This window comes from Cyanistes caeruleus, chromosome 4, assembly GCF_971803275.1.
Source record: "Cyanistes caeruleus chromosome 4, bCyaCae1.hap1.1, whole genome shotgun sequence".
Lineage (NCBI taxonomy): Eukaryota > Metazoa > Chordata > Aves > Passeriformes > Paridae > Cyanistes > Cyanistes caeruleus.
The window spans coordinates 77,842,159-77,863,717 of NC_141704.1; the positions used below are offsets into that span (position 1 = coordinate 77,842,159).

The window sequence follows — 21,559 nt, forward strand, 5'->3', positions numbered from 1 at the left end:
GGTAAATGGCTAATGTTTATTTTCCCCTTTTATAATGTAACCTTCTTCAGACCTTTTTATTCAAGGATTTTGATCTCATCCTGTTAAGAATTAAATACCACAACTTCTAGTAATGGAGGACCAGCAGAAACTGGGCTGGCAAAACATCTTAACAGATATTTAACTTAAATAACCGTGCATGTTTATATTTAAAAACATCTTCAGTAATGCTTTGTTGACTGAAGCATCACAGTCTTTCAAGGCTGACCAGCCAAGCAATGCAAACCAAAATGTCCACCCAGGCATTCCCATTCCCAAGTGTCTTGGCACCAGCCTCAGGCCTCAACACTTCCATTTATTTATTTGTCAACGGACAACAGATTTCCTGACATGCTTGGCACTCTTTTTCTTCCCCAGAAAATGCCATTGTTTTGCATTTTCCGATTTTATTTTACTTTCTGAGGCACCCACCTTCCTTTTCCTATCATGGACCTAATCAAAAATTTTTCTGACTCAACATTTTCTATTTTGTGACCTAAGCAGTGGGCCTTAAATGTATGAAGACACAGAGAAAAATGAAACAGTGGTCAGAGAGTCAGGGACAATGGTGTTCAGCTGCTTCCACGCCACTGGTAGCCCAAGGGTTGATTTTAGCATCATTCCAAAAGTCTCTCTTAAAAAAGACATTCTGATCAAAAAACAGCCATGAAAGAAGATAAAATTTTTAATTTTTCAACTAAAAAAAAAAAAAAAGAACAAAGGAAAAGTTTCTCAGTAGGATGCTGATTCTTAGAGCACATTAAATTTCTTGTTTTGAATGATTTGTATTAAAAGACATATATTAAAAGACCATCTTCCATGCACTCTCCCACATTTCTCTCCACACGCATGCGTAAGGCTCATTCCATCATGCTACTTCATAAATCCCACTATTTCCATCAATAGCCCAGTGGAAGAGCCAAGATTGAGACCCACAGACAACTCTTCAGATATTTCAGACCCAAGGAAGGTTCTGAAGATGCCAAGCACTCACATATTGACATCACATGGTGCAGGAGCAACTGCCAGCCCTCAAAATACTAGCACAGCTGAAGTCTTATCTGATACATACACATTTTTGTTGTTACTCTAGAACATACTGCATCTTTCTACTGTCCCTAAATTTATTCCCACATCAGAGTGAATTTATTGACTAAGCAGCTTCAGCTAATTCTGATATCTGGGAAATCCATGTCTTAACTATTTCATTACATCATCAGTAAATATCTTATTTTTAGACGTAAGAAGTGGCTACATTTTTTCCCCCAATCTCTAGGAACATTTCAGGAATGTGAGAAAAGTCATACAGTTCTTAGAAACAGGTATTTCCCAAGCCACTCACAAGTCTGTACCACTGAAAACACTAATAAAATCTCAACCAACTATATTACATTTCCATTTACAAAATTCATTATTAATCAAATGCATGCAGGCAGAAGCATCTTTCAGCTACTGAAAGAAATATTTTGTGCAGTCATTTTGTGTTCCAAACTATGTCTCTTGTTATGTGTGGACTTTTTGTACAAACAAAGCATCAGAGAGAAGTTTTATTGTTGTTTTTCTTTAGTAGGCCATATGGTAAAATCTGGAGCAGATCAAAGGCTGAGATTTTTATGGTGACAACAAGGTAGAAGTTATTTCATTAGCTGATGTATTATTGCCTAATATATAATAATTTCCCAGCTAGCTGGTGACATCACTTTGAAGAACAGAATTATTCAAGACTGGCTCCATAAAGAGAACAGAGGATTTATGCACTGGTGATGCAGCAGCTAAAGAAGGGAAGGGGAAATGTCAGCCTGGGGGAGCTGAGGGGGAATATTAGAGGTGTTGGTGCCCACTGTGGACAAAGCCAGTGGATCAGGGCAGAACACAAGGCTGGATCCTCAATTCTGTGCCAATACTTTATTTCTCTATTCTTCTTCTGGTCCGTCTTCCACAAACATACCCAGAACCTCTTTCCTGATAATTTATGCACTGCTACTTCTTTCAATTTCAAATCACACCTTCATCCTTGCCCAAAATAATCTTCCAAGATCTTGCTTACGAGAGGATTTTTCACGAAGTACATTCACTTTCAAACCACTCTTTCTATGAACTCTCCTATGATCCTGCACTGAAAACACCTTTCTGCAAAAGTTAAGTTGTGGTACAGAGCCAAGTGGACATCCTGTCCCAACACACAAAATAAAAGCTGTGTTTTTAGGAACTTGATTTTCAACTGACTGGCTACATGTGTATGAAATGATTCTGTACCTGTGGAAATATAACAATGGCTCTTTATATGTTTTATATGTTTTGCGAAATTTTATCAAAGGAGTTTTTAAAGTTAAAAAACATTAAGACTTTTTTTTAAAATGAAGATAAAGCACAGAGTTAACATTATGTCTGTTGCACCATTCACCAAAACTCTTTAAGATGTTTTTTGTATTCCTTTTTCTGTCACTCATCTCATTTATTCTCCTTCATGGTGTAATCCCCCCTAGTGTCTTGTCTTGTCTCCTGACAGGCTGCAAGCTCTTCAGAGCAGGCACAATTGTCTTACTTGCTATATAAATCAAGTTACATGCTAATGTAAATTATAATGTTTTGACAGGATTTTAAAGTTGAACCTGATTATATGAAACAATAGAATACTGATTTTTTTTTTTTTTCCCTGAAATTTTCTTCTCTTAAGAAAGGGATACCTGAAGAGGAGAAGTAGGGCATTTGTTTCCCATGATTTTTAAAAAATCACAGTTTTTCTCCTACCTATCTTTCAGGGACAGCAAATGAAAAAAAAGTTGGAGATTGTGGAAGAAAAGAAAACAGTGTAAAGAATATGGAGAGAATGAAACAAAACATGGGGCAGCTTTTTCAACACCTGGCCTGCTGGAACTGGAACATCTCTCTGTTAAGGGCAGAAGGATTTTAGCTCATGAACTGGCAGAACTCATTGAGAGGGCTTTAAACTTTGTCTGAAGCGGGGAGGGGTTGCAGCTGGGCTGTCTGGAAACAGGCCCAAGGGTGGTCAGCCTGAGTTAGGGGTGAAATCAGTAGCCCAGCTGAGGTGTATGTATATTAATGCATGCAGCATGGGTAGCAAACAGAAAGAGCTGGAGGCCATGGTGAAGCACCAAAGCCATGATGTAGCTGACATCACAGAATTGTGGTGGGACGACTCACACAGCTGGAGTGCTGCACTGGATGGCTGCAAGCTCTTCAGAAGAGACAGGAAAGGGAGAAGAGGTGAAGGAGTGGCACTTTATATTAGGGAGGCTTTTGATGCTATCAGTATTTAAAGTAATAAAGATGTTGAATGTCTATGGGTAAGAATTAAGGGGAAGGCCAACAAGGCTGACATCCCAATGGGAGTCTGTTATTGTCCACCCAACAAGGAAGAAGAGGTGGACAACTTATTCTCTAAGCAGCTGGAGAATGTCTCAGGATTACCAGCCCTTGTTCTTGTAGGTGACTTCAACCTGCCAGACATCTGCTGGGAACTTCACACAGCAGAAAAGAGCCAGCCCAGGAAGCTTTTAGAGTGTGTTGGGGACAGCTTTTGTCACAGCTGGTGAGAGAGCCCACCAGGAGAGGGACTATGTTAGACCTGTTGTTTGCAAATAGAGATGGGCAGGTGGGAGATGTGGTGGTTGGAGGCTGCTTGGGGCACAGTGATCATGAAATTATAGAATTCTCGGTATTTTGTGAAATCAGGAGGAACATCAATAAGACTTTTATATTGGACTTCTGGAGGACAGTCTTTGGCCTATTTAGGGGACTTATTCTGAGATTTCCTTGGGAAGCAGCACTTAAAAACCACGGAGTCCATGAAAGATGGGTGGGCTGAAAAATAGAGATCTTGAGGGCACAGGAACAGACTGTCCCTGTGTGCCAAAAGACGAGTCAATGAGGCAAATGTCCAGCCTGGATGGGCAACAAGGTTCTGAAGGAATTTAGGAATAAAAAGAGGATGTATCATCTTTGGAAGGAGGGTCAGGTCTTTCAGGAACTATTTAAGGTGGTTGCTAGGGCATGTAGGAAAAAATTAGAGAGGCTGAAGCTCAGTTCTAACTTAAAAGTTCTAACTTAATTTGGTAACTTTTGTAAAGGATAATAAAAAATGTTTCTACAAACATATTAATGGTAAAAGGAAGGGTAAGACCAGCCTTTGTTCTCTATTGGATGCGAGAGGGAACTCAGTAACTGCAGGTGAAGAGAAAGCAGAGGTGCTCAATGCCTTTTTTGACTCAGTTTTGAGTGGGAAGACGGCTTGTCCTCAGGACAGCTGTCCTCCTGGGCTGGGAGATGGTGTTAGGGAGCAGAGTGGTCCCCCTGTTATCCAGGATGAGGCAGTCAGAGAACTGCTGAGCCATCTGGATGTTTATAAATCTATGGGCCCAGATGGGATCCATCCCAGGGTCATCAGGGAACTGGCAGATGAGCTTGTGAAGCCACTCTCCATCATTTACCAGCAGTCTTGGCTCACTGGTGAGGTTCCAGATGACTGGAAGCTGGCCAATGTGAAACCCATTCACAAAAAGGGTGGGATGGAGGATCCTGGTCATTTTAGGCCAGTCAGCCTGACCTCAGTACCAGGTAAGGTAATGGAGCAGTTTGTCCTGAGTGCCATCGTGCAGCACTTACAGGATGGCCAGGGGATCTGACCCAGCCAGTGTGGGCTTAGGAGGGGTAGGTCATGTTTGACCAACCTGATCTCCTTTTATGACCAGGTGACCCACCTGGTGGGTGCAGGAAAGGCTGTGGATGTTGCCTGTTTGTACTTCAGCAAAGCCTTTGACACTGTCTCCCTCAGTAAACTCCAGGAAAAGCTGCAGCCCATGGCTTGGACAGGAGCACTCTGTGCTGGGTTAGGAACTGGCTGGATGGCCGGGCCCAGAGAGTGGTGGTGACCAGTGCTGCATCCAGCTGGGGGCCAGTGACCAGTGGTGTCCCTCAGGGGTCCGTGCTGGGGCCAGTCCTGTTCAATGTTTTTATTGATGACATGGATGAGGGTAAGTCCAAGTGCTGAGTCCTGCATTTTGGCCACAATAACCCCCTGTAACACTACAGGCTGGGGATTGTGTGGCTGGACAGTGCCCAGGCAGAAAGGGACCTGGGGGTGCTGGTGACAGCCAGCTGAACATGAGCCAGCAGTGTGTCCTGGTGGCCAAGAAGGCCAATGGCCCCTGGCCTGGATCAGGAATAGCGTGGCCAGCAGGAGCAGGGAGGTCATTCTTCCTTTGTGCTCGACACTGGTGAGGGCACACCTGGAGTTCTGTGTCCAGTTCTGGCCCCTCAGTTTGGGAAGGACATTGAGACGCTTGAGCGCGTCCAGAGGAGGACAACAAGGTGGGTGGGGGGCTTGGAACACAAATCCTATGAAGAACGGCTGAGGGAGCTGGGGTTGTTTAGCCTGGAGAAAAGGAGACTCAGAGGTGACCTTATCACTCTCTACAACTTCCTGAAGGGTGGCTGTAGCCAGGTGGGGTTGGTCTCTTTCACCAGGAGCAACTGACAGAATGAGAGGACACAGTGTCAAGCTGTGCCAAGGGAAATACAGGTTGGATACTGGGAAAAAGTTTTTTACGGAAAGGGTGATAAAGCACTGGAATGGTCTGCCTGGGGAGGCAGTGGAGTCACCATCCCTGGATGTGTTTAAAAACAGACTGGATGTGGCACTCGGTGCCATCATGGCTTAGTTGTGGTGTTAGGGCATGGGTTGGACTCTATGATCTTGAAAGTCTCTTCCAACCCCATGTTTCTGGGATTTGTTTCTGTGATTCTGTGAAAAACTAACTCTTAAATTAGAATTTCCAAGACCAGTATGCTAAACCAAATCACGTGAAAAATACCAAAATAACTACTTTCTTATAGCACATTCTGTTGAATGAAAAGAAATTCTATATTCTTTTCCCCCCATTTTTGACAAATTCTAGAAAAAGTCACAATAATTTTACACTTATTTTATCACTTAAGTCTATTTATAATGAATAATCACAGGTGATGGCAAACTGACAGGTAAGGTACTGCATCTCTTCTCCCCACTTATTTATTCTCAACCTCATTTTCCTTTAATTTTCTTGGTGTGATGCTGGACATGCACTGAAAGTAATGGGAGGCTGTGAAAGACATGAGCAGTGTTCCTGACTTCTGCCTCTAGGGATTATGGATTTAAATTAATAAGGAGTATGAAGAAGACACCACCAGTGGTTTCCAAAAAGAAATCCAAACTGGTTCCCTGATTTTCTCTGAGGATAGCTCTGGACAGTATTGACTGAGAGATTAGTCTGTTTAGCGTTTCAGAGAAACAATTCAGCCTACAGAAGGGATAGGTTTGGAGGGATCTGAAAGCAGCCTTCCACCCACCAAAAGGTGATCAACAAGACAGACCAGGCTCCTTCTGGTAGGCTTTGCTTGGAGGACAAGAGCCAATGGACATAATGTGAATCAAGAGAGGATCAGATTTTCCCCACAGGGACAGCCAGATGTTGAAACAAGCTGTCCAAACAGGGTTATCCACTGTGTCCTTGGAGCTCTGCAAGCCCCAACAGAATAAAGTCCTGAGTAATCTTATCCTATCTCCTTAATGACCCTGCATGAAGCAAGAGGTTGGACTGCAAGTCTTCTGAAATCCCTTCCAACTAGAATATTTCTATTGTTTCAGGGCACACATTTCTTAATCTTTTTTTCTGTATCTGTTGAATAAATTACATTTATTCAAAAACTCCAGTTTCCAAGGAAAGCCAAAGTACTTCCATAAAGGTTTGTACATGCTCATGAATTTAAAAAATCAAGACTTTATTTTGTTGCCTAACTATGGATAATAGTGAAGTAACATCCTCACTGGCATTGCTGTGTTTTTATCAGAATTTTATCAGAATGACAAAAATAGTGACATCTTTCATGGCCTAGAAAATGAGTTGAAACTACTAGCCTGTTTTTACAGGTCCCCACCGTATTGCTTGTCTGCTTTGTTTTCATCAGAATTATTAGGAGAAGCCACACAGAGATCAGGAGCTAAGGAATTCTTTCATTTAGAAACAGTCTTTAGTTGTGTTGTTATATTTTGCATCCTTACAGAACCATCACAATCTTCATGGATGCTGAGAGGCAAAGTTGTTACCAACAATTCCTCCTTCTTGCTGCTTCCATCCACAATGCCTTCCACTCTTCCCTTATCCTGGGGGGAATATGAGGGTTTAGTCATATGCTCATTTTTTTCCAAGGCATGAACAGTAGCCCTGGAAGACAACTAGCATCTTTATAAAGAAGCTGCAGTATGTGATCTTCACAACTACTTTTGTCATTCTGATAAAATTCTGATAAGAACACAGCAATGCCAATAGCTTTTTCTTGTGATTTAGTGGTTGTCAATGACCTCTGCATGTCAGCTGACACAGTTAAATCAGAAATTAGCACTCAAGTCTCTTTAGAAGACAAAAACATGGACACTGAGCACAAGTAAAATTATAAGACAATCCACATGATAATTCATTAAACAATGAAACATGTGACTTGCTGAAAAACAGAAACACATCAGCAATTCTCCCCAAGGAAGTTTATGGTATTTAACTCCTAAACATTAATTTTATTGTATTATGTGAGGAACCAATTAAGTGAGAGCTTCATTTTTCTCAGACATCAGAATTATTGTTCAGAACATAGATGAATGGTAAATTCAGCATATTTTAATTTTATTAAATTTTGACTTGTTAATCTCTCATATTTTGCCAATTTTAAGAGGTAATTAGATATTTCATCAATAACTTTCTGTGAATTATTTTATTTAGAACACTTCCAGCAGTAACAAACTGATATGTAAGACATATAAAATGTACCCATTGTGTACTCATATTTCCCCCCCAATTGGATATGGTTGAAATAGTGATAAAAGTGCTTTCAAAAAACCTCATGTTGATGACATCTGACTGAAAACACAATTATGATTTGTTACAACAAATTATACACAGGGGACAGGACAAATGGGAAAAAAACCCCCAGTTCTTGCTTCTAAAATTTGTCATATTACCATAAAAATAACAGAGATATTAGCAAATAAAAGACTATCTAGAAGCTTTCCTAAGAATTTGCCAATAACCTGTAAAAATGTACTTCCCATTTCTGGAAATACAGACTTGTCAACTGTTTGTTTCCTGAAAAAACTACTGTATTGTTTCCTGAAAAAAAGAAAACAAACCCTAAAAATCTGAAAATAATTCAATTTCTTGCACACCTTAGTTTAGAAAACAAGGCACATTGTTCTTCATCTTCTACAGAAGAAATTTTATGGAAGCTTCAATCATCCTGAACAGCCTCAGGACTGATGGAACACACCACACTGCTTTAGGTACAAGTCAACATTTCCTTTCCCTTTTAAAAGGATGATCAAATGTTTTAAGAAGTGCTGGAGTGCAGTTTCCTAAATTAATCTTGCTTAGCATCACTAAATAGGGAAGATCCATCCAAGTTTGGGCCACTCTGTGCAGTGCTGCAAATGGAGAAGCATTGAAACATTCTGACCTGGTCCATGCTGATGCTTAGATTAGTTAAAAGGAACCAGAGAACACTGTTCTCATCCTAACTCCTTCTGCCTTTTTTGTATCTCAGTCCCCAGAAGCAGTCCTCCGTGCTTTCCCAAACCTTTATTTCATTCCCTTTAGTATCTCTTATACAGGAGATACAGCCATGCCTTAATATTCCACATACAAATCCATACATATGTGCATTAATAAAAAGATCATACTACCTACGGCTGACGAGCAGCTTGCTCAGGGGCAGAACTATGCAGTTTTTAAAGGGCACAATACAGAACTTCTTCTCTTCTATCACTTGCACCATTTTTATGCTTTCAAAGCACTTCTCAAATATTAATTAGCACTAAATAAATTCTAATTATTTCTAAGAGTGGCCCTAGCAGATCTGTATCATCTGGTGTGAAATTTGACTTCAGTGAAGTCAACAGCAACAGCTCCTCAGACCCCAGCAGAGCTGACATTTCCCTTGCCATTGCTAAAATCCTGGGAGTTGTGTCTATTATCTGGTAAGTACCATAAGTACAGCTGAACTAGCAACAGCAGGAATAACGAGTGATAAGGTTATGGGATGAGAAGAAAGGAAGGGTTAAATGACCTGAGCCCATCTGTGGAGCCCAAATGAAGCTTTGGGAAATGCAGTAATCAGCCCCTGTTTGATTTCAGCATCAGTTGAAATGGAAGGTGCTCACCTGCTGCTAAAACCAGTTTAAATAGCTGGGATACGGCAGTCAACTCCTAAAATTTGCTCACGCTGCCACTCACTAACTTAGTTAACAACTAACCTTGAAACATCAGCTCTTAAATAAAAAGATGTGCATTATATATTTATCTAAAAATTACATATTATGCATATAATAAAATACATATAAAGATGTTTGCATGAAAAATTTAAATTTCAAATAGCACATACTGCATGAATAAGTAAGTATAGGGCTAGTAAGTATGTAATCAGAATTTACCTTGCTAACTGGGGACAATATAGCCCATCACATACTGCCAACTTATTTTTTTCATAAGTAAAAGAACCTCGGTTGTAAACAATAATTCTAAATATTTTATACAGGCAATTTTATCTAGGTATGGAGGTTAAAAAAACATTAACTGGAACCACAGATTATGAATCTTTTTCTCAAATTGAGATATAATCCTAATAGAAGTTCTTCCCTTCATCTCTGCCAACTTTACCACCACACAATATGCCATAGAGAAAAAAGGGGAAGTGTCAACTTGTGTAAATTGTCCCTTATGTAATGCAAACCATCTGTTTAAAAAAACAAAACAAAATGAAAACCCAAGCCACTCCCAAGCGTGATCTGCTATGGAGAAAAAGAAAGAAAAGGATATGTAGTACATCAAATTGGAAGCCAAAGACCATGACCTGCCATGTAACCACAGAGAAAATATTTACCCCTCTCCTCCCTTTATTTACCCAATTTTGAAAAATATTTGGAAAAGCATAATTGAATCATTTGCTCTGCACATAATAGAGACTGATATTGCTGTATTTTTTTTAGCATTTCATCTCTCTAGAATGTTTTCAATCAGGCTGGAAACAAGCAGAGAAAAACTCTTTGTTTTCAATAACGTATCACAGAATGATGCCACCACTGGGTTAGAAGGTCCCTGAGTCCTCAGTCCCTGGAACCTGGCAAAGGATGGGTGATAAAGTATCAGTACACTTCTGCCTTGCTCTTCCAGTGTTCCTTAGGTATCTGCCATGACAGGAGTCTAAATGGACCACTGCTGTTAACTGTTAAAATTATTTTTGTGTTATCTTCAGCTTGAATGCTCAGAAAACAAAGTATGTGTAGGGAAAACAGCACTCTTCCTTTCCAGCCTCTGTCTGGTAAGTCACGAGTGCTTTGGTGAGCACTGCCTGAGGAAATCCTCCTACAGACACACTCTGAAACCACTGGGAGACTTACATTTGATGCTCTCTTGGGAGGTACAGGTGAATCAGAAAGCACTGAATAAGTTAATTAGGTTTTATTATCTAAGCTGAATGAAAATAAACTAGCAGTACAACTATTCATCATTTCTTCTCTTTTGCTGACCCTGAGGCTGGATTACACTTTCTCTTCCAGCTATAGCTGGAACCCACCAGCTCCAACCACAGTCCCCTGCTAAAGGTTACTCTGTGACCAGGCTGCTTCTTTAATCCCTCCCCAACATGTTTCCATGAAAAAGAACCACCATAGCTTGAACAATTTTAACAGAAAGTCCTTGTTGTCCCAGCCTGGACAGAAGCAAGTCTGAGAATCCTTAACCAAGAAGCTTGGCCCATTAGTCCCATTTTGGAGGTCTGACTTCTCACAGGGGCAGGGTGCAGAACAGTATAAATGTCCCTTTGAAAGTGTCTCCAACAGATATTCAAAGTCAAGGAACTCTGCATCACTAGCTAGTTATGAAAATATTGTTTGTTGCAATAGTCCTCTCTTCCTTTTTCCCCCAAATTTTCCAATCTCATTTTTTTTGAGGAACAGTATGTGAAAACTTTCAGAGTTTTTTGTTCTTTGTGACTGAAACTGAATTGTCACATGGAGGTTTTTTATCATTCCCATGTGCAGGTTGTTAATGCTAATAAATAATAGAATCATCACTAGAGAATTTCTATCCATCAGCCACAGAAAACAATTCTGAAAAATGTAATCAGTCCAGAAAGAAGGGTAGGTTTTCCAAAAGGACTGCGAAGATGCAGAAGCGAGATCTCATTTTCATCTGGCACATAAATTAATTTTAAAACACAGAATGGCAGCCATGTACAGATGATGCTACTGGGGTCTTCAGAAGTTCCTAGAAAGGCTTTGCTCCCAAAAGCAAACTCAGTGAAAATTAGGCATTTAACACATTTAGATGCTGAGAAAATTAATCTGCTGTACATTCTCTGTTGCAATACTGGTACTACAACAACCCACTTCAGCTCAGTTCAAACCAGCAAAGGTGACTGCACTAAGTTTGCTGTAGAAGAATTTGGTAAATACCCCTAAGACTTAGATCCTAGTGTCTTTGTCACTCTTAAGAGAAAGGTTTAGTCTCCTAAATCACTCAGACACTTAACAAAATTTTATCCAAAGCTCTCTGGTTTACAGTCCCCTTTGCCAAGGGGACTGACATGCAGTAGGGCAAGAAAAAAAATGGGAAAAATATGTTTTAATAGACTGTCAAAAACATTACTTGATGTGGACATATTATGGTTTGAAGGAATAGGTGTAAGGCAGCTGGGTGAAGCTTTCTAGGTGTAGTAAATGTGTGTGTTTTTGTTTACACTAGATGGTGAGTGAAAGGAAACCCTTTGGACTACTTATCACTTCTCCTCAGCTTCTCAGTCAAATTCAGCCAAACATGCCAGGCAATCACCAAACACAGAGCTGTCTTTTTCCACTGGCTTCTGCTCAGTCCTACATCTTGGCATAATGTTAATTCCAAGCCTTACTGCCAGAAGCAGCAGAAACTTTGCTCTTTTTGCCTTTTAATTTTCAAGGTTACACAAACATGTAATGTCATATCCATTTCATAGATGTGAGGAACTACAGAATTATCATGGAGCTAATGTGCACGTAGTATAAAGAAGGGAAAAGAAGGGAAAAAAACACCTCAACCCCTATCCAAACTGGACTTCATTAACATGGAACTAATGAAATCTGCCAGATATGTCTAACAGTGGTTTCCTGACCTTTTCCAGACCTACAGTTATGGTAGCATTCATATTCAGTGTGGCTTACAGTTACACATTCTGTAATGTGAATCACTGCTTCTCCCAGTCGAGAGAGACTGAGTGTGAAATCACTGGAAGAACTGAATGAGACTATGTTTTGGCACTGCAGCTGCTAAGGGATGTGAAGTTTCTGGAGCAGTACTTTTCAATAGTGGTCCCAGTCTTAAAATATCAGGAAAAGTTGTTAGTGGCCAAAGAAACTGAGTCCTCAAGTACTGTGTCTATGATGTTCAGAAGCTGAAAGAAATCTGAAAGTGTGGGCTAAGCCAGCTTAACTAAAGATATCTTTTTTATGTGCTAGATTTACAAAAATGCAGCAGTGTCAAGTAACTCAAACCAACTGATGAATTAATGAGTTAGTCAATGATACAGATGGATACAGTGACACGGACATAACAAACACCAATTCTAGAGACAGAGAAGGGCAGAACAAGCAAGCCCTGGATAACTGAGTAGAAAACTGATGGCAGAAGAGTTATACAAGTGCATGAAAACAAGTCTATGAAATTTATGTTCTAGGTAAGTTTATTCATGGAAATAAAGTTCCTTCATTATTTCTTAACTTGAATTTATTCTCATCATGTTGACAGGAACATGAAATCCTATAGAAGGCTTAAATAATTTTTTTTTAAAAAAAAAATCTACAGAGTGTAAAGAACAATACAAATCTTTCAAAGATTAAAAAAGTAGATGCTATATTTTTTAGTGTTAGGCTCTTACAAATATCCTCAGAGTTTGTGTTAGTCCATCAAACTGAAAGGCATATGCTATCTTTGATCTCTGTTCAGAACCTCTGTTGAGATTAATGTGAGTTCTGTGCGAAGAATAGGCCCTCAGTTCACAAATAGCAATCAGTCTGCTTGGGGAAAAAACATGTTTTCTTACAACAGTGTTGAAATTTATTGGGAAGTTTCAAATAGCTTCTCTTCAGATGCAAGTTTGTGGTCATGAACATGTTCACTTGTCAGAAAGACCTGTCAGAGAGAAGGTGCACAAATCTACCTCTTGTGTGAGATGTTTGGCTGTTATGTTGAAACACATTCTTCATCTCTGACAAGCTTTTCTCATACTGTAACAACTAATCCTCTGTTTTACACTCATCTCTGCAAGTTAATGGCTTTCTCCATTGATGAGGTATTATTTTTATACAGACTGGCATGAAATTGTGCCCTATAACCACTTGCAGCTAAAAAAATCTACAGGACTTACTGCATCCCGCCTTGTAGCTGAAACCAGGAGGAAGAAGGAATCCTTGCTGTGCAGCTGCTGCTAGGGTTCGTTGGTCTGGAGGGAATACGGGAATCATTAATGGAGGCAGCTGACCCTGGACCTGCTGAACAGGAGAGGGAAAATCAAACACAGAATTTTTTTGGGGGGGACAATGTCTGGTAATATGCTTTCTTTCACTTCTGATCTGAGAGGTCTGGTTTGAATACACCTCTTCACATTGGGGTGTTCCAGCAGCATCAACTGTCGAGCTTCATCTCCATTACCAAACACTTCATATGAATTACATTAATCCAAAATAAACTGAAATATTTCACAAAGGTATATCTACATCCCACTTAGCTGTTCCCCCAAAGTTCAAGATGACTTGCTTATCTCTGACTGTAGTGGGGTACTTTCTTCTCTTTTACTGAACTGTGTAGCAGTATCTGTCTCGGACAGCAGCTTTCACTCTAAGCTCAAACACAAAGACACCTCCTCAGAAGGAAAAATAAGTGCATATGTAGCACACAGCACAGCCAGTACTACTTTTGTGCTCATACACATGCACTTACTTGCACATGTGAAAAGATAAAGTCTCCAGGACGGTCAAAAAAAAAGGCTGAGACACTTTATTCACAAATAAAACAAATAGAACAGCTATGTCTGAAGTGCTAGGCGCTCAACTTTGCACAGCAACTCTACACAACCATGCAAGTCAGGAAGTGGAAAATATTATATTGTAAGTGGATACTGCAGGGGACTTAAGACATGCAGAAATTAGTCATCCAAGCTGGAAATGGGCCACGGCACAATGTCTACTGCTGTTGCTTTCACCCAGTTCCGTTAATACTTTTTAATTGCTAGAAATGGAAGTTGTCTCTGTATTTCATGCAGATGAGAAACCCAAAGTTTGCTGGATTAAAATGCTAAATGACTAGTTTCAATTTAAAACCCCCACTGTACTGACCGGATCAGTCAGTAAAGAAAGACTTGTCTCTGTTTTTGAGAGAGCTCATCTAGATTTTTAATGGCGCCGTAAAGCTGAGGCTTTGGAGATAGATACGCTTTTGAAAACTGTGATTTATTTTGTGGTCTGTAGCCTTAAGTAACTCAGACAATTAGAGTATCAATACACAACCTTCTATGCTGAGGGGTGCAAGAAGGTGTTACTCCCTTCATTACTGCCTGGAAAACAGAATTGGCAAAAGAGAACCTGCACCAGTCCTTGGCTGCCATTGCTCAGATTACACCATTTGCACCTAACTTTATTTTCATTTAATCTCTTTAAAAACCAGGCCATGTCTTGGTTCACCCAACGCCATTACCAGGCATAGTACTAATAAAAATTTGAGATTGCCATCCCTTTTAATTTATGCTGGGAGCTGTCAACACCCCTGTGTGTGCTGAGTGCATCCTTATTGTCTGAAACAATTTTCAAGGATGGATTCAAGAGCACTGTTTGACAGAAATTCTTGCAGTGGGAGATTAGGATTGGGGCTGAAGATAGAGTAGATGTAGCTCTCACTGTGGATGGATCATAGTTTGATCCATTTTTTGTTACTTCAATATTTTTCTTTATATTCTGATCCTGTTATAATTAGAAGGCATACATATTTTCAACTGAATTATGGGAGAAAAAAACCCCCATAAAATGTGATTGGTTCTCTATCTGCACACAATTATCCTAGAGCTGTCCAATACCTGTCTTTTCTTCATGTGCTTTTTTGTTTGTTTGAGGTTTTGTGGAGTTTTTTTGGTGTTTTTTTTTATTTTTGGTTTTTTTTGGGGGGGGGTTGGGTTTTTTGTTTGTTTTTTTTAAGACAAAGACAAAGTAACTGTATTCTTTTAGAACAAAAATGAACAGCCATGCGGAATTTTTGCATAGTACTCTTCTTCGGCAAAAAGCCACAGAACTTTTTTTTTAAATGGTTTCCAAGGATGAAAGCGACTTTGCCAAGCGAAGAAGCTTCAAAACAGGACTCAAAAACACTAATAGAAAGACAGATGGTTCTACTAAGTGCTTTGCTGCCAAAAAAAATGTTAAAAAAAAGTGAAAAAAATGGAGTGATGTTATTGAAGCTGACTGCAAAGTTCTCTGATGACTGCAAATACTCTTGTCCCACTGCAAGTGTTAACTCTGCCTCCAGGGCTAATATAACTAAAGCACCACACACACACAAATTGTCATTGCCAAGCCCACAATGTAGCTTAAGTCTGCACTTGATTCCAAGTGACTGCCAAACACATGAGCAAAACACCACAGTGAAAAATTCCCACTTACGAAAACATTTACCAGGAAAATGCCCTTTCTTCCTAAATCTGACTGCTGCATTTCATTTTTTTTACAAATTGCTGCTCCTCTTTAACTCTCCAAGGGGCCTTATAGCCCCTAATTTCAAATGACACAACCCCATTTGCATTAAGGAGGTAAAAACTATAGAGTGATGAGGATGGTTTGCATGGATATAGAAATAACGCAGTCAAAACAATATGATTTTCATTCCAGGATGGAATGTATGTAGCAGCACTCAGCTACACTTCATTTTCTCCTAAACACAAATAAATGCAAACATTAGTTTATTTTAATCCGATTACCTGACACAATATCATACAAATTATGGACTCTTCATTTTTATGGCTCATTTAACTACTACATCTTAACTCGTTATGTTTATTATTATTATTAACTGGAATTGCTAGGATACAACTGTTTCAAGTGTCACTGAATACAGGCCCTCCTTCTGAGTTTTACATCTAAGGTGTTCTCATTTTTTTAATTTTATTTTTCTTTTCAAGGTATTACCACATCAGTTAAACCACTCAAATGTTATTTATTATATAGCTTTTACATAGCTTACATACCTTTCAATATTTTTTGGATTTTAACTTCTTGATACTGCATTTATAATTTGAATATAATGGACTGCAAATCAGTATTTTCAAATCCCTTCAATTTGTTCTTCTAATGGGCATATGCCCATAAAAAGAAATACCTCTTCAACAATCTAATAATTCATACAGCTGCCAAAATTTTCCACTGGCCAGCCTCTCTACGTGACGACCTCTTCTCAGTTGTAATATCCTAAAGGAGAAAACTGTATTTTAAATCCTCACAAAATTCCCAGTGGTTTGAATGAGCTACATTTTCACCTTGTAACTTCTTATCTACTGTATGATGTTAGTCTGGATGATACAGATACAATCTTCCAAGGCCCTGTTTTTTCATACTATTGCCACTGTGTCAACTGATCACACTGTTCTCTTATTTTCCTATTAATTTGACATGCCACAGTAACTAGAATACTCTTGTGCTGCATCAAAAACTGCATGGGTATGGTATGGACAGTAAAGGCACATAATGCACAGAAAATAACAAGGTACCAAATCTCATGAGAGCCAAAACATTCTATGCAATCAATTCTCTAGTCGAGGAATCCGTACTTTCATACCTCTGACAAGTTAATTGAATTAAGGGGCAAGCCCCTGTTACAATGAAAGAAGCACCACTTGCCATTTAGTTTATGAGAAATATCACCCCTCAAGGAAGCAGATGCACAAGAGCTCAAACAGCCAAATAAAGTCAAGGTTCTTTCATTCATAATGAGGACAGTTAATCATCCTCTCTAATGGCAATGTATTTTTAGGAACATGAGAAACTCCAACCAAATGTAACCTAGAGCCAAAACCAAACCCAGGTGTGCTGGTTGTGCTTGGCCTGGTCTTTGCTAGCAGGGGGTTGGGGGGACACAGAGGTGGCTGCTGTGAGAAGCTGCTGGAAGCTTCCACCACATCCAGCAGAGCCAATCCCTGATGGAATCTGATCATGCTGCTGGCCAAGGCTGGGCCAGTGAGAGATGATTGGTAACTGTGAATTGTAAATGTTGCCTCTGTGACAACATATTTAAGAAGAAAATCAAAACAAAGTGGGGTACAGTTTTTTCTAGCCAGAGAAGAGGAGGGGGTGAGAACATGAGGGAAACAACATGGACACACCAAGGTCAGTGGAGAAGGAGGGGCAGGAGGTGTTCCAGGCACCAGAGATCAGATTCCTCCACAGGCTCTGGTGATGAAGCAGCTGTGCCCCTGCAGCCCATGGAGATCCATGGGGGATGCAGAGATCCACCCACAGCCCCTGGGGATCCATGGGGGATGCAGAGATCCACCCACAGCCCCTGGGGATCCATGGGGGATGCCAAGATCCCCCCACAGCCCCTGGGGCAGGTGCCCACACTGGAGCAGGTGGATGCCTGGAGGAGGCTGTGATCCAGTGGGAGACCCAGTGCAGAGATGGGGCTCTGCTTCCAGGCTGGAGCAGCCTGTCCTTGGAGGATGCATCCCATGGGACAGTGACCCATGTTGCAAAGGGAGGACACCCCATGGGAGGATGGTGTGGGAGGGACTCATATGGCAGACACAGGTATGTGGGAGGGACTCACATTGCAGCAGTTTTGGGAGCACTGCTGCTCATGGGATTGGAACCACACTGGAGAAGTTGATGGAGAACTGTCTCCTGTGGGAAGGGACCCCACGGTCTCACAGGGGAAGGACTCCTCTCCCTGAGCAGTGGTGATGCACTGACCAAACCCCCACCCCCCGTCTCCCTGCATCACTGGTGGGAAGAAGGGAGGGGCTGGGGGAAGAAAAGGTGTTTTTAGGGGCTTATTTTATTTCTCATTATCCTTCTCTGACTTTGTTAGTAATAATTTCCCTTTGCACTTCTAAGTTAAGCCTGTTTTGCCCATGGAGTGTTTGCTCCCAGTCCTCCTCAACTCATGAACCCTTCATTTATTTTTTTTTTTCTCTCCTCTGCCCAGCTGTGGCAGGGGAAGGTGAGCGAGGGGCTGTAGTTGGTGCCTGGTGTTTGGACAGTGTCAAACCACGACACCAGGAAACCTTCATGGTTTCCAGTGAAAATCTGAAAAAGAGACCATCCTAAGAACTTAATGCAAAAACCAGTATGAGCACATGACCAGCAACTAACAGTACACCTACTGTCCAAGTGGGAAACTGGGGCACCCACAGTTGCCTGAAGAGATTTTTGATTTTGAAAAGTTCCTCCATGTAACTTCATTTGTTACAGTGCCTTTGAAAAATCTGACCCTAAATGGCTTATCATATCAAAGGAAATTTGTTGGCAAACTTGGAACCAATTCAAGCTGTTGAAGCCTGGGCCAGCATCTTCACAAATCTGTGCATGTCCTTTATGACTTGACCATAACAAATCCAATCACACAAAGGCATTGCATTCAACATAGTCACAGTTAATATTTCCAGGATTCTCAGCTTCATTATAATTGTAGTATTTCCACCTAAATTCTGCTCTCCTATCTACTTTTAGGAACATACTATGGTTACCACAGCTACCTAAGCACCGAGCAGTATGTTTTTAACAGCTACCCCTACTGTTTGTTACTAACTCCTGTTGTGACTTCCACAAATTTAGACTGCAAACACTTGACAACTACAGTTCTATTTTCTGTATAAAGTCATGTGTGCTTTGGGTCACTATGTAAATAGCTACACAGGGAAAACAGTTTAAAGCAACATTAAGATTGCGAAGTTAGACATTCGTGGCTTAGGGAATGCCAGAATCAGGGAAGCATGTATGACCTTATTTTGGTCCTTTATGCCCCTGCATCCACACAGAATTTTTAAAATTCTGAGTTTCCCACTGCACATGACTCTCGCTTAATCTAGAAGGCTTATACCATTTTTCAAGTAACACAGATCCATACTTTCAGCAAACCTAAGCCCCCAAAATAGCAGCTGCTATTAGTTTTATCTATTTTCTTTTCATGCACTTCCACCAATTTCATTTCCACAGCTGCTCATTACATATTTATTAGCACCAACTTTTATACAAGTTTTCCTCTCTCCATGGTAAATATCTCAATGCATTTCCCAGCATATATATATATATAACATTTTCCACAGAGGGGCAAATACTGCTAATGCAGTATGAAGAACCTCTAGCTCTTCAGAAGCAACTCTATTCATTTTGGTGAGACTGGTGGTGGATAACAGATTACTCAGTGTGGGCAAGAACAGCTGCTAAAAGCAACACTCTCTTCTCTACAACCTGACAAAACTCTGAACAGTACTTTACTCTTGAACTTTTCAGAAGATGCCCTTCAGGAGCTTCATGAGCATCTTTGCTGAACTGGACTCTTGTGTGGTTTCTTCATGTAGAAGTGCAGGTAATTTTTATTTTCATTTTAGTTATTCTAAGCTGCCTCAAATAAGTTCAGATTTTACATTTCTAGAATGGTGTATGCCCATGAATTATATGATTAACTTCAAACTGTTGTATGAATATCTTCTTGCTTATGGCTTGTTTATAAGTTAAGCATCTCTTCTACTGTATAGGAAAGAATGCAATGCACATTTCACATGCAGCAACATAAATCTGTCCTTCAAAAATGACATGTTTAATTGCATTTGTCCCCCTTCCTCCAGAAACACTTGGCTCTCAGTAACACACACTGCTGAAGGACTGGATTCTTTAATTAGCACATGTGTTGGCCCTCTTTCTCTCTACCTCACCTCCTTCCCCATGTCTATCTTAAGGGAAATAAAAATATATGTCCCCATATAACTACAATCTGCTATTTTCCCTTTCAGTGATGCTTAAAATAAGAAAATGTTTTTCTCTTTCTCTTCTCTGTATCAGTTCCCTAAATCAGTTCCATTGTCCTGAACCTATACAGCAGGAAGATCATTCCAGGTTATGGAATGATCCCTCCCTACTGAGTTTGAGGGCCTTTTTATGGGGTGCTTACTGAACGTTCAGGATGCAAAGCAGAAGGTGGATGGCATGAAGTAGAGATGCATTTTTTCTTCCTAATAACCACCTGTAAATTCTTCTGCAGCGGATGATTTAGGCCCTAAACATTATTCTTCCCTTCAATGTGTATGAGGCTTACACAATTCATACCAGAACTTACAAAAACTTACCCTGTCCAAACACCTAGGTTCACTCAGCAGCTCTCCCAGTTTTCACAGTTGTTTGCAAACAGTGATGCTGCTGGCAAAAAACATGTTCTCATAGTGGTGATCTTATAAGGAGAATAAATGAGGAGATTTAGGGAGACATCTCCATCACCCACCACACACACCTAACACGTCCTCCCCATTACAACTCTACTAGCACAGGACAGTTTTATTTGGAGTGATGGTGTGGATGAAATTATTAGTTTGATGGAATACAGAGACAATCCCTAAGAGGTATGCAACTTGACACACTGAAAATGAAAGGAACAAACTTTCAGGAAAACTGAAATGCATCTCAGGGGAATACATAAGCATTATTCATTTCAAGAAAGCAAGGCTTTTCATGCTGTAAACTTTCCACCATTGCTCAGTCCTGCAAGAGACCCCAGGTGTCACTACCAGCATCCATCTCAAATTCATCTCATCATAAAGGCTGTAAATTAACACACGCTTAGCCTTTTTAACTAAAGTGCAGCAAAGTGCCTTGAAGTGCCAAGTAATACAGACAGTAGCTGCTTTCATGTTCATAACTTTCTTCCAAGGCTTTCCTCCTCCAGTTCATGCCACAGAACAAAATTCAATGTTGAGAGACAGACTTCCAGCAGCATTTTGCAGGACAGAAGCCAAAAGGACCTTTCACATTAAGGAACAACCCTTGGACATTCCCAAAGGAAAAAAGGCAGTATTACTTCTTCATTTCCGTAGCTAAAATAAAGAACTTCAAAACATTTTTTCTAATGTTTGATTTAGTACAGAAAAAACAGGAGAGAAAAGCAGTAAGATGACTTTTTTTGCATTGGGATGAGGTTTAACAAGTATTCACTCTTGTGCAACTTAGCATGGAAGTTATCTCCAGGACAATTCTGCCACAAAGGTATTAGGATAAACAGCCTAACTGAAGAGACTGCCTGAAATAAAAAGAACATAAACTGGAATTCATTCCAATAGGCAGCTGTTTTAAGACAAAAGCCTAAGAGTTCACACAGGAAGGGCTGCTCCAGACTATACAATACCCCAGTGAGTGGGGTTCTCTGGCAAAATCAGGACTTTCAGAGCAAGTGACTGTAATTCAGCTAACGACTACAGCGGAAGACTGAAGTGCGCTCTCAAA

At 40.3% G+C, this 21,559-nt stretch overlaps 1 protein-coding gene across 20 annotated transcripts in view; it reads right to left on the bottom strand.

The window, feature by feature from the left end:
• Positions 1-21,559, bottom strand: part of SOX5 (SRY-box transcription factor 5) — a 295,218-nt gene that overhangs the window by 83,156 nt on the left and 190,503 nt on the right. For 12 of the 20 annotated variants that reach the window (XM_086885461.1, XM_086885454.1, XM_086885467.1 and 9 more), the window contains one exon: positions 13,459-13,579. In XM_086885461.1, coding sequence (XP_086741587.1) covers positions 13,459-13,579 — 121 coding nt within the window. Of the gene's footprint in view, positions 1-13,458; positions 13,583-21,559 lie in introns of all 20 variants that reach the window. The other 8 variants (XM_086885460.1, XM_086885469.1, XM_086885466.1 and 5 more) reach the window with 1 other exon arrangement.